Raw genomic sequence first — 13,664 nt, 5'->3', positions numbered from 1 at the left:
CAGTACATTAATAAAGGAAGTTCTTTTCCTCCCTCTATCCCTCTTTCTTTATCTCAGTCATCTAAAAATACAACAACCATCATATTTAACTTCCCATCTCAAAAGTGACGCCTCATAAAGGTATGATATACCCACCGTCAAACTTTCCTCAGGGCTGAAAACCTCACGCTTCACCCTGAATTCAGAAGTTAATCACTGCCACTTGCAAATCGGAGAACACAACCAACATCTATACTAGCAAGAGAGAACATTGCAATGTTCTTGGACCAATAAACACAAATCCCAAAATGGCTGCCCTCCCTACCCATTTCACAGCAATATGGGAGCAAGATGCTTTTCATATCAAAGAGAAGGATGTTTGGGTAGCAAACTGCAGCATCTGGATTATGGACAATGGAAACGTCTAGTGACACAGAAGAAAGATTCGGAAATATAATCATACTAACAAACATTTGAACGGAAATTAAGCAAGGGATATCAAGTTATATAAGAATCTACGACAAGTATAAATTCCCTTCCTAGAATCTGTGAGGTGGTATCATCATTTTCTCCCCTAACCTACCTCTCATTCCCACAGTCTCGAATCCTTCTGTCCTCTGGACTGGTTTGAGTGTTGCTTTCTCTCCAAAAGCAGTTGCTTCTATAGAATCCACATCCCGCTCTATCATCCATTCCCAGACACTAGCATCCGCAACAATTCTGGGTGTGTTTTAGTCCCAACAAAATAAAACAAACTCCTATTCTAAATCATCTGCTTTTTCCTGGAAATTATTCAATAAGGTTTTAAAAAATTGTCTACTCCCTTAACTAAATATATTTATTACATCATGCATACTGTTTATTAACATAATTATTATAATTGTCATTACCTGGAATCCTCTGAGTCTGACAACTACACTTGAGTACAATAGGACAGAGGCTGATGAGAGGTAATGTTCCGGTCAATACCGATTAATCTGTTGATTACATACGAAGTGGTTCAAACCATCTGCAATGAAAGAACATTTGTTGAATGAGGAAGAAAGAAACAATACTCTCGAAAGCTGCAATCCTGAGCATGGTTAGGTTACTTGAATGGTGCAAATCAACTGGATTTAACTGTGTACAGGATTGCATTCTGATACATAACCTACATCCAAATTCCAGGCTGAGGGTTTATCCTTGGCAGAAGAAAACGAACGGAGAAGTACCCACACAAACCAACCCAAAATCAAACAAGGACTCTTGTAAACTGCCTCCTGGTCCACTCTTGGTTATTTGTGCTGGAAGAGAAGAAAAACAGTTCCAGAACAACAGATTTTTAATCCCACCTTTGCCCTCAGATCTACCTCAGATCCCTCCCACCCATTCTTGTCCCCATTACCCATACCAAAGATCTACATATTTCTTCAAAGCCAAGCAGTTTTGTAAGCATAACTTTTCCATTTCCCTGCTCTATTTCCCCTTCTGATCAGTTCTAATTTCCCTTTTCATCTGTGCTTGCTTGGGGTTCCTTGGCCTTTATCCTCCTGCCCTAGACCATAAATCGTTTGAACTCTCATTAATCCCCCCTTTTTGATACTCAATTTCTATACTCATTTTAGCCAGCAGGCAATGCCCGCCATTCTATGTCCACACAGCCTATATCCCAGCTCCCATTTCACTAGCAGAATCAAGTACTTTTGCTCCTTACCCTTGCTCATGTTATGGCAGAAAATCCCTCAAATGCCCATTCTTCTTCTGTGAAGGATTTTTGGAGATTGTATACTCCACCCACCTTTTGCCTGCTGTTTCTTGGTATCCAGTCCACTCTATGTGGCTTCCCAAGAAGAAAGCATATGCCCCTCCAGTGTCTATTGCCTACTGCCCATACCACTCTCTTCTTGTTGTGGCGCTGTGAGTGGCTTTTGGGCGGGCATTGTACAAGAATAAATATCATTCCTGGGCACAGAGATGTGGGGGAGAGGCTGGGATGCGCCAAGGGGGGGTTGAAACGCAATGCTGCTGTGACATTTGTGCTAAGTTGTCGTGTCAGATTTGAACTTAATTCCCTCCAATGGATCGGGGGTGGGGGTGGGAAGAGAGCAGAGAGAGAAGTCCCCAGCTATACAACCATGCGCTGTTGCTCACAGAAATCATGGAGAAAGAGCCTGTCATAGCCAGTCAGGGCTACAGGGGATGGCGGAGATGGGAAGAGAGAGTGTGTGTGTGTGAGGGGGAGCAAATGGGACAGACGGCACAGAGAGAGAGGCGTGAGCTGCACCTTCTAGTCAAAGGCTTGAGGGATGGAAAAATGAGGAATCTTGGCTCTCAGCCCCCTTGTCTTAGCCCGTCAGCCTCTGTCTCTAAGCACTTCAGAGTCCAGGTTTCCAGGCCTCTCACCCTCACCAGATTAGCTCCAGGAGTCTTCATTCTCTCTTTCTCCTCACACTTAAACCTCTAGGTCCAGTATCTCTCCTGGAAGAACCTGGATTATTGATGTACGATGCCCCATTCTTCTTTCAGAAGACAGAAATAATGAACAAACCAGATTCCATTGTAACTAGAGACAGAAGGAAACTTTAGCTGCTTTTCTCTGTTCTTCCACCTTACAAATCGTTTGCCATGCCACTCCCATGGCTAAGTTAGGAATAAATGACATGGTAGCATAGTGCTTTAGAAGAACAATAAGAAATGGATCAAATTGCATGAGAAACACTGGAATCCGGGAAGAACCAGTACAAGGAAGAAAAAAAGCAGGTGAGACAAGTACACCAGGATAGATTAACTTAGGGCATGACTAAATAAACATTTGCCATCAAGTCAATTCTGATTCACGATGACCCTTCTCAGGGTTCTCTAGACAGACAATGCTAAGAAGTGGTTTCCCGTTCCCTTCTTCTGGGACGGTGCAGCTTGCCCATGGCCACACTGGCTGGTTCTACTCACAAGAGGCACAGTGGTGAATCAAACTCCCAATCTCTGGCTCTGCACTGAGCTATCCAGCCAGTTTAGGGCATGACTAGATAGGGGAATTTGGAGCAATCCAGGTTGTGTGTAAAAGGCTCCTGGAGGTTTTCAAGAAAAGATTGGACAGCCATCTGTCTGGAATGGTATGAGGTCTCCTGCCTTGGGCAGGAGGTTGGACTAGAAGGCTTCCCGCCAAGGTCCCTTCCAACCCTACGACGATTCTGATTCTATGATCTTCGGTGCAATCTATTTTGTCTTGAATAATCTTTCCATTCACATGGGAGATGTTTCTTCCCCTATTAGAAGGATCCAGAGAGCACTTCAGATTGCTCCCATGTCTCCCTTTTTTGATTACTGACATCCCCTGCCCCTTTCCCCACCTCTCATTTTTTTTCTTTTCTTTTTTTTCTTTATTTTTTTATTTTTTTATTTTTTTGCTTCAGTTAGTTAATGGCATAGTTTTACAGCAATACATCAACGTAGCATGGATACTCCCTTATATCTGAAATAGCACTGCATCATTTAGGGGAATATTTTTAAAAATGTGAAAAGATGAAAATAGAGGAGAGGATTTTTCTGCCGTCCTTTATGCTGCTACAACCCGCTGCCTACATAACTGTGTTGCCACTGAAGAAGAGAATATCATCCACAGCTCTATCTGGGAGTGAATTAAGCAACTACCCAAACTGCAGAACGAGATAATCAGGAGTGCTCCCAATTGCACCAAATACATTGCAGCCCTGGTGCTGTGCCATAAAGGAGCAGAAGAGCTCACAAAAAGAGCAGGATGGATCGATCTTACCTAAAACACATATGGTTGCCGGAAAGCACACCGAAAACAAACCACACAGCAAGCTACGTATATGCTTGCCTTGATCCCGTCCTTAAAGGATAATAACCTCTGGCCAAAGAGCAGCGAGAGATCACAAACAGAACTTGACAATGATACAACTCTCAGAATCCCCTGCTGGCCATGCTGGCTGGGAGATTCTGAGGGTTGTCATCCCAAACAATATCACGGCCAAGCTCTGCTTTACATATAGAGGGACAGAACCTAAGGAGGGAGTTTGGGGCAGACCAGGACAAAGCTTGTCTTTACGAGGCCAAACAGCAGGGCTAACCCAACAGTGTTACGGAGAATGAGGCGGCTGCTTCAGGCAACTACAGTACTTTGCGACAAAAATCATAGTTAGGCCCTCTGAGAGCTCAGATGAGGCCTGGACCACTTCACATTGTGAGGCCTCCTCACTGGGAAGAAGGGTGAAAAATATTTTTTAATGTAAAGAATGGCATGTAATGTTATTTTATTTTTTAATTTGTAGAATGCATGACAGTATATTTTATTTAGGTCTACCTTTAGGCTGAGGTGAAACCTCCCCCTGAGGTGAGGCCTATGCCAAATGATCCTGCTCCCCCCCAATTCCCTGAATGGGGCCTATTTATTTATTTATTTATTTATTTATTTATTTATTTATTTATTTATTTATTTATTTATTTATTTATTTATTTATTTGATCGATCTATGTTCTACTGCCAAAGAGGCAGAAAGAGTGAGAGAGAGAACTGTGAGATCTCAGGGTGTGTCTGTTATTTCACCTGAGTGTGAATCAGCTTTTGAGCTGGCCCTTTTGAAACCCAAGATAGGGTAGCTTTCACACATGGTCTGCAAAATAATGTTGTACACCGAAGAGGCAGCTTATTCATCAGTGGCCCCATCCCGATGCTTGTGGAATTTCTTATCTAAGGGAGTACAGTACATTAAACCTCATCCTTACATCCTTGAAAAGACTTCCAAAAAAACCTCCATCTTAATGGAATTCTCACTATATATTTTATGAAAGTGCTGAACAGAATTTTGATAGTCATCTCACTGTTGCTTTGCTGTTTCTCGTTTTATGGTTCATTTTTATTAGCTATCCATTCAAGTTTTGGTTTTGTGTTGCTGGCATTTTTCAGACTATGAGCCGCATGGCTGGATCATCCTACTAGTCCAGTGGTTCCCAGCCTTGGTTAACCCAGGTGTTCTTGGATTGCAACTCTGAGAAACCTCAGACAGCACAACTAGTGGCGAAGGCTTCTGGGAGCTGTAGTCCAAGAACACCCGAGTTACCCAAGGTCAAGAACCACTGCACTAGTCCATCCAACACCAAATCCTGCTTCTCAAAGTGGTCGAACAGACACTTCAGGGAAGTCTGCAAATAAAGGCCCTAGAGGCAATAACCCTTCTCATTGTTCTACTCCACACTTCTTCCTTCCAGCATATTGCCTCTGTGCATTGAGTTTCAATTTATCCAATATGACTGAACAGACCTTGTGTTGTAGGCGTTTTTTGCTTTGTTTCTTATAAGCAAGCAGAACACAACTCTTATTTCAGCTGATGAGAGAGGCAAAGTAAGCAGGCCAGTAGTGTGTGGTAGGAGTCCCTAAAAGGGGAAAGATACGTAGGATAATCTATAGAACTAATTCTCAATCAGTGGGGCATGCCCCAGTAGGGGGGCATAATATGATTTCTGGGGAGGTGTGTATAGTTTGAAAAAAAATACATTATATATATATATAATTTAAAATTAGGAAACAGAAAAAAACACAATTGTACCCATTGCTTATTCTATCATCCTATGATGTACCCTAATGCATTTGTTATCTTTCTTTTAGTTTTATTTTTGACAGACTGCACTATAGAATTTTTAGCATGTCGATGTTGCCTCTGTGTTCCTCCTTTAAAGCCCTCTCCTCCAAATCATCTGCTTTCCAGTGTGACAAGCTAAACCTTTTCAATTGTGGTGCTAAATTAAGTGCAGAGAGGCAAAGCCTGCCCACCCCTCCTCTGTTTCTTTTAGCCCCAAACAGAAACCCACAGCAGGTTTGAAGAAGAGCATAGTATCAAAAGGAGGCATGGATTTAAATAGCTCAGAAATTTAGTGAGCCAGGGAAGCTGAAACACTCCAGATGTTGATGAATTATACTTGCACCATCTTTCAACCTTGGCCAGGCTGACTGTGACTGATGGAATTTGGAGTCCAAATACATTTTGGGGGCTGCAAGGGTGTCAATAAGGGTCTGTCAACACTAGTGGGCCAAAGTGAGAGAGGAGGTAGGCAGGATAGTAGCACAGGATTAGGACAAGTTGATGGAAGAAAAGTAAGGATGCAGGGTACCCAGCAAGTTAGTAAGTAGTACTGGGACAGGCCACAATGCCTCCTCAATTCTGGGATTGGGAGCCTGCAGCTCTTCTGTTGTTTTTGGACTTCAGCTCCCATTAGCCTCAGCTAGGATGGCTAAGGGCAATGGGAACTGTAGTCCAGAAAGACCATAGATGGGAAAGTAGAAGAGACATAGAATTTGATCAGGACCAGATGTTCTCATTTATAGAAGACAGACCTCTAAGTTGGACAGCCAAAGAAATGTTCTCTTTTTGAAGGTATCCTTTCTAATTGAAAGTCCAAGTCTAATTGAAAGACTCATAAAAAGAAGGGAGAGTAGTGGCTTTGCAGTTGCACATCTACCTTTAACAACACTTGCATAACAGGCTTAGCAACCATATCCTTGATCATGTGCTTCCCACTCAGCTGAGATGTAGTGTAATTAAATCAATAAAATAATTTCAGGTTTTCATACATAAGCATATGCAATCTTATGCATGTACAATATGTGTTGTATTTTGTCCACTTCCTCAGTGATCTGTAAGCGGCCTCCCATCTAGAAAGAACTATAATTATGGTACTGAGACAGGGCCAAACAAAAACCTACAGGAAAAAGGGAATTGTTTGGATAGTGGAGGTACATCAGGCTGGATCAAAATAACCCATTAGAGACACATAGAGAGAAAACTTGTAGGACATTGGTGTGCTGAATGAGCTGTTGATGAGAAAAGAAGCAGAGGTCTCTACTCAGGGACACCAAGGACTGAAAATCACTAAAGATGCATCACCTAGGAATCTGCTTTGAAGAGAAAAAAATAATAATATTTAGGACTTGTTTTAGGGTTAGGGCTAAGCAACCCAAATGACAGAAAACAAACATGAACAATGCTATCAATTAAGAACCAACTGGAGAGGAAGGAAGGAAGGAAAGCTCCATCATATGATGACCAAAAAAATCTACCATTTAAAAATAAAAAGTCCTGTACACTCGGAGCAGAGAGCATTACTTTGTGGTAATGCCTACCCTGGGCTTTTTAGGAAGCCAAAAGGACCTACCAGTGTAGAGTAGAAATCTTTGTGAAGAGTAGGAAGATTGTCCACGTGGCCAGGGGAGGATGGGGGGGAGCTAAGTACACATTTCTGTTACTGCGACATGCCGTCAATTAAAAATGCAAAGCAGATTGACTCATGTGTGAAGGGGGCCTGGGGGGAGCCATAGACTGTCAGGCCCAATCTATCTGCCCAGCGACACACACTATAGTGAAGGCGGGGGGGGGGGAGAGGTGGCATGGCGAAGGGGTGGATGATGCCTGGAAGGGATAGATTGTTATAGAGGTATAGGATATACTCCCTCATTACTCCTCCCCCCCCTTTAAAGCAAATAACCATGACCTGCAGCATTGAGTCTCAAATATTTCCCTTCTATTCCAATGCTGTACTAGAAGCTCAAGAACCATCACCGTGTTGTGTGGACACCAACATGCTGATCTATAAAATATAGTCTCCTTAGACGTCTAGCTGTTCCTTTCTCTACAAGTGGGGAGCCTGTACATCTTTTGGTGCCCTGTCCTTCCCTGCCCTCCCTTGCCCCTCCCCCCAGCTCCATCACTTTAGATTATCTCCTGCCACTGACAGGGCCCTGATTTTGTTAATTGCGACTTTAAGGTGGTCCCATTCAAAGCCATGCCTGCACCCGGACTCTAGCAAATACTTCTCAAGGCTGCCCCAGAAATAGCAGAGCAGCATAAGATTCTCAGCCATATCCCTTGAGGCGAAAGGGTGAGGGGGGGGGGGAGGGAGAAGATTTCAACAGCAACCAGTGATTTCATAGGCCCAGACACAGCCTCACAGTTTCAGTAATATGAAATAAGACCCACAGCTAGACATGCCATATGTATTTGCCTGTCTGTGTACGCGTGAGCATCCTTGTGTCTGGGCGGAGGACATTGTTGAGGGCAGGAAGGAAGTGTATGTTTAATGAAGGCCACAGGAGTAAAGGGCACTTGAATGGAAAGAAATCTGGGGGGAACTACAGCTGGAAATACAGCTTTCCCTGCTGTGTACCCACCTCTCCCCATGTCAAGGAACTTCTGAGCAGAGGCCAATGCAAGGTGGCACCCATTGCTGGCTGTCACGCGGCTCAAACCCTCCCCCCGAAACCAGATCCCTAGCACGTGTCACTTCGATGTGAGGCAGGAACTGGGTTAGGGCGATCCAGCGCGGCGGAGCGAGCTGCCTCTTCCCTCCCCCAACCATTTCTTAGGGTCCTTGGGGGGTGCCATGAACATCATATCAAAGGGATTAGAAAATGTGCCTCTCTCCCCATCATCCAGCCCTAGGCACTCTTTCTACAGTTCTGCTAGCATCCTCTAGAATTGAAGTGTAGCTTGCGATAATAATAATAATAATAATAATAATAATAATAATAATAATAATAATAATAATAATAATAATAATAATAATAATAATAATAATAATAATAATAATAATCATCATCATCATCATCATCATCATCATCATCATCATCATCATCATCATCATCATCATCATCATCATCCCTGACCCAGTCATCTGGCCAGCTGCCTTCCCATTAAATGATTCCTTCAAAATGTATGCAAAAAGTCACTGTTTTTCCACTATCCACCCCTGCTCCTCGGCATATACAACTTACTTCCTCAAGCAGTATCACCTTAGGTGGACCGACATGCAATGATTTCTGAACACAGGGCCTCACCTGGATTCAAACCTCTGTGTCTCTCCCCGCCATGAGTAGCTGGTGGACAAGTGGGTTGGGGACACCCTTCTCCCCCCATCATGAGCCTCCTAAGGTGTCCCCTGCCATCAGGCCATTCAGCCACTCCTGTCACTCTCAGACTTGACAAGATAATCCCTCGTATCTTCAACCCAATATGCCAGAGATATTTGGCCCTTCAGTTCTCCTGAGCCACTGGAAGAACTCCCAAAGGAACAGATGAATCCAGCAGTGCTTTCAGCTTGACCCACATTTCTCTGATATGTATATATATATATAACTCATCATATGCCTCCCTTATCTATTCCCTATCAATTTACTCCCCACAAGGGTTTCGACTTTGTCCAACTTGTGTTTCAAACAACCCAGTTTCCTCTCCTGTGCCACCAGACACAAGCCGTGATGCCTGAAGGCATTTGTGTTGCCAGAAAATTCCATGTGTGCCCTCTGGGCCTGTGACTTGTTTCACCTTGGGGCCATCCCAGAAAATGCAGCTGAAGGCAGAGAACAGGCAGGGTGAGAGAAAGAGAGTATATCTTTCCAGCCTGGAGTCAATGTCATCAGCCGGTACAGAAGACCCCTTGGGATAGCCTGCCAAAAGCCTGCCAGATGGTGCCCCCCTTGTCCCCATTCTCCATTGGGATAGAAAATGACTAAGGAACCAGATGGAAAGGGAAGATGGCTAGCAAGCTGGGACCAGTGAAGAAATTTAAGTTAAGATGAGAAGCAGCAAGAGAGAAGGAAAGATGGGTTTGGAAGGTATGCTGTGGGTCAGGGGAGTTAGAGACTGGAAATGAATTTAAAACAACAGAGGAGATTAATGCCAGCGCCGGCAGGGCTGGGGGTGAGGGGACTCCCTTTGTTATAATCCTTTGTTCTGAACAGGAATGGAATGTAGCTCAGTCGCGAAGCACATGCTTCATAACAGTCCTGGGTTCAATCCCTGAAATGGCCAGCCATTAGGCAAAGTGAGAGGGAAGCCCCCTTGTCCAAGACGGGCAATGGGACACTGATGGTATATGTCTGGGTGGTTTTACCTGAGCATTTTAGTTGACATCAAACAGTGTAGTGTTGTGATTTGCTCTGAGTTTGTCCCATAGACCAGTGGTTCCCAACCTTGGGTAACTCAGGTGTTCTTGGACCACAATTCCCAGAAGCCTTCACCACCAGCTGTGATGCCAGGGTTTTTGGGACTTGCAGCCTAAGAACATTTGGGTTATCCAGAGTTGGGAACCACTGCCATAGGAGGTTCTTCGTGGTACCCATTTGCCCATGTTGACTTGTTTTGCATTTTGTTAGTGGTGAATGTGTACTGTAGAACTCTTACAGACATTGGCTGGCAGGTTTATACTCCTTTACATACAACTGTCCAGCTTCAAAAGAACATTCACCAGCAACAACAGACACCACGACAGAGATACCAACACAAGATCTAGACCCAGCACAAGACCAAGTTGCCAACACTATCCATGTATCACCCACAGAAGCGTTATTACAGAACCTAATAATAATATCCCCAACATCAGAGGTTCTTAACCAATTCATCACCCAATGTTGATACATGGCATCATCTGCAAGCAATGCATTTCATGTAGGAGGAACAGACTAGTTCCTGTTCAACACAAAAGAATGCGTGGAGGCAAATGTGATACAAGACATGTCGGTATTCAAAAGCTAGTGTGCAGATATTTGGTTTAAAAATCAAATAGATTAATTAATGGGTATCCATGGAGTCTTGCCCCACCAAATCCTAACTTTAATTTTTATTTTAATATGCACAGACAGATACACTGTGTCATAATGGTTTATACTATGCAAACGAATTATGCTGATATATCACTATCCAGATTCCCTCCCTCTGCATGAAAATTACCAGTGGGTGGTTTGGATATGTCTATGGAGACCCAGGCCATTGACAACTACAAATTAAGGTTTTCCATACCAGCTCCAATATCAGAACCAAAATGCTTCTCTTTTTTATATGCTGGGAAATGTGAGATGGACCATGCAGGATGCTCGCCCTGCTAGTGGGCTTCTTCTAAGTAACTGATTGGCTACTGGGGGGGGGGACTTGAACTAGTTAGGCCTTTACTCTAATCCACTGTGGTTCTTGTTCCCATTCTTCCTGTGTAAAAATTGATTTATATGAAGGTGCAGCTGAATGATTCCAGGAGAAGAGTCTTTTAAGAGTGCAATCCTGTGCCAATGTAAGTGGAAGTAAGAATTGGAATTTATTGTAATGCCTGATGGATGAACAGAAAGGTGAATCCAACTCAAAGGAAAGGAAACAACAGCAGGTTACCTGTAGTGATGCAGAGTTCTCTGTAAAAAGCAGTGACTTGGTAATGAACCAAGGAAGACAAATACTTTGGAGTGACTTTTCAGTTTAAACAACAAGAGCTGCTGATTGAAGACAGATTGAATCAACAACCTCTGAAATCACTCCATGTCAACATATGCTTCCCTCACCTGAGCTGAATCCAAATCCTGAACAAGGATGGTGGGGATCAGACATGCTGAGACAACGCAATCTGGATGCTCTCAACTGATACACAGTGTGATCACACATGAAAATAGATTATGGAGTGGGCTGGTGCAATCTATTTCATGGTAATCACATGACACATGGGGAAACGCACTCTAGCCCAACCTAAATTTGTGCTTAAGCTGGACCTTTCTGGCCCAATTATAGGGCTTCCTATTTTTAGGACTGGGCTGGAGCAATTCCCCAGTAGATGGAAGGATTCGTTTAATTGCTCCTGTTAAAGCGACCCTTTCCAATGTAATCAGGTACGCACCTTTGCAGTTATCTGGTCACACCAAAAGCCTCCAGCAAACAGGCATAGGTAGAGGGACAGGTATTGCATCTGTGATAGAAAGTCACAGTGGGAAAGCTCACACCACTATTACAAGCCAAATCATTATAAGGACAAGCCACCAGGTTTGCCTATCACCATGTGTCGCTTCTCCATAGACCTCTGGATGGCCACTCTTAGGGACAGGGGGTTCTGGGAAAAGAAATTGTGCCGACAGGGTCAAAAGTGGAATGTTGAAGAGAAGGACATGATGTGGCAACCAAGATTCCTAAAGGAGTCATATATTTGGGGTAGCTTCAAGGTGAAGGTGGACTGGAGATACAAACATTCGTTATGGATTATACCTTTTATTGGACCATTAAAAATCAAACAACTTGCAAGCTTTCATAGAGAAAATTCTCTTTAGGTTTAGCACAACTCCTTTATGGATAATACAGAAAAAATGTATATAAAGAGTCCAAAAACTTGCAGCTGAAGGGGAGGAGTGAAGTGAGGCTGCCACCTTGTAGAAAGAAATGGTATCACAGGGCAAAATTCAGTTTCTGTGCATGTGGCTTAAGAGGAGTGTAACAATCTCAAAGTGCCTGGTGATTAAAGATTAGCAGGGGGAGAATTTCTATGACATGTCATATTTTTCATAAAATAAATAAATACAAATTTCTGCAGAATGTGTTTGAATTTATAAGTGGGTTTTGACATGTTCATGAGGAATCTGGTGAGAAAGGCCAGATTACTCATAAATATGTTTAAACTTGCTTTTAGGGTGAACTGTAGCTGGCAGAAAAAGTGTGAAATGTCATAGAAATCCTCCCCCTTGAGATTAGCGTGGTATGTGGGTCAATGGAGAGGGTCAAGTGTCAATGTCTAATATTGCTGGCCTTGAAAGACCTATCTTCAAATTGAGGGGGGAAATGCAGCACCAGCCTATGACCTATTACTGATCGAGACAAGATATAGGATGGCAATCCTTTATATTCCATGCACAAAACTAGGATTGGCCATTGAATCTTCCTTCAGCATTGGCAATGGGATAGGGTCCTCCACCATACTGGAAGACAAAAGTCCAATTTCGGGGTTACAGGACAGGTTGTAGTGACACATACAGTTCTCTCTTCCCAAATGAGCAGATGGGCCAGGCGGCTTAGAAGGAAAATCTGAAGAAACAATACTGCTGTCCTCCACCCCTTCTCTGTTTGCCTGTGGAGTTGACTGTCTCAGTCTAACGGTAGGCCCAGCTCTGCTTTCTGCTCATTATGTAATTGGCCCTTACTGTACATACACATGAATAGATAAACTCATAATAAGAAAAAGTCTTTGTAGGCAGCATGCATTTTACCTTTGTAGGCAAAAAGGAAGTCTGTTTAATTTTTATTTTTATTTTGCTCTGATATAAATGGGAATGTTGAAGAAACAAGCATTTTTTTGTTGGAACAGTAGGTAAGGATGAGTTTAACTGAAGTGCTGGGCCTTTTTCCTCTCATCACATACTATACCAGCTGAGGCTCTATCTAAGAAATCAATATTTTATTTTATGCTGTTGAATTTATTTTGTTTTATGTCTTAATGTCATTTTAAGTAACAATGTACAAACACTAATAGGTATAATTAGGTCCATAAAACATTGCTCAAAGAAAGATACCTCATTCCCTCTGTTTAGTCATCATCACAGAATGCGACATCCTCCTGTTCTTCTGTTTAATGGCCAAATTCCTGTTGCATACAGTAAACACCCTGTAAACGAGGAATCAATATCCACTATTTCACTTATTCATGGTCTGAAGATATTTAAAATGTTAAATAAAAAAATCAGGAATGTGAATTTATACAGTACATATTTCTGCAATGTAATTACCAGAACTGCTCACTAGAGGGAATCAGAGACAATGCTATGTACTGTACTGTATATATAGCATTAGTGACCAGAAACCCTATATATATAGGGTTTGCTCTTATCTGTGGTTTTCAGTATGGATACTGCGGTCCTACTCTGGTTTAAAGTAGGAAATTACAATAATTATGTCATCC

At 42.8% G+C, this 13,664-nt stretch overlaps 1 protein-coding gene across 3 annotated transcripts in view; it reads right to left on the bottom strand.

Annotated features, from left to right (window-relative positions):
• Window positions 1–5,071, bottom strand: part of LOC110079161 (paired box protein Pax-6) — a 33,054-nt gene extending 27,983 nt beyond the window's left edge. Inside the window, exons 1-2 of one of the 3 annotated variants that reach the window (XM_073004400.2) lie at window positions 1,673–5,071; window positions 870–988 (exon numbers count right to left, since the gene is read on the bottom strand). Coding sequence is in view for 1 of the 3 variants with exons in the window: in XM_078377983.1 (XP_078234109.1) it covers window positions 563–668 (106 nt within the window). In the remaining 2 variants the exon portion in view is untranslated. Of the gene's footprint in view, window positions 1–562; window positions 783–869; window positions 989–1,672 lie in introns of those variants that run through there. The other 2 variants (XM_073004401.2, XM_078377983.1) reach the window with 2 other exon arrangements.
• Window positions 5,072–13,664: the final 8,593 nt, after the last annotated feature.

Source organism: Pogona vitticeps, chromosome 6, assembly GCF_051106095.1.
Source record: "Pogona vitticeps strain Pit_001003342236 chromosome 6, PviZW2.1, whole genome shotgun sequence".
NCBI lineage: Eukaryota > Metazoa > Chordata > Lepidosauria > Squamata > Agamidae > Pogona > Pogona vitticeps.
The sequence above is the reverse complement of the archived record's forward strand: the minus strand, read 5'-3'. Positions and strand labels throughout refer to the sequence as shown.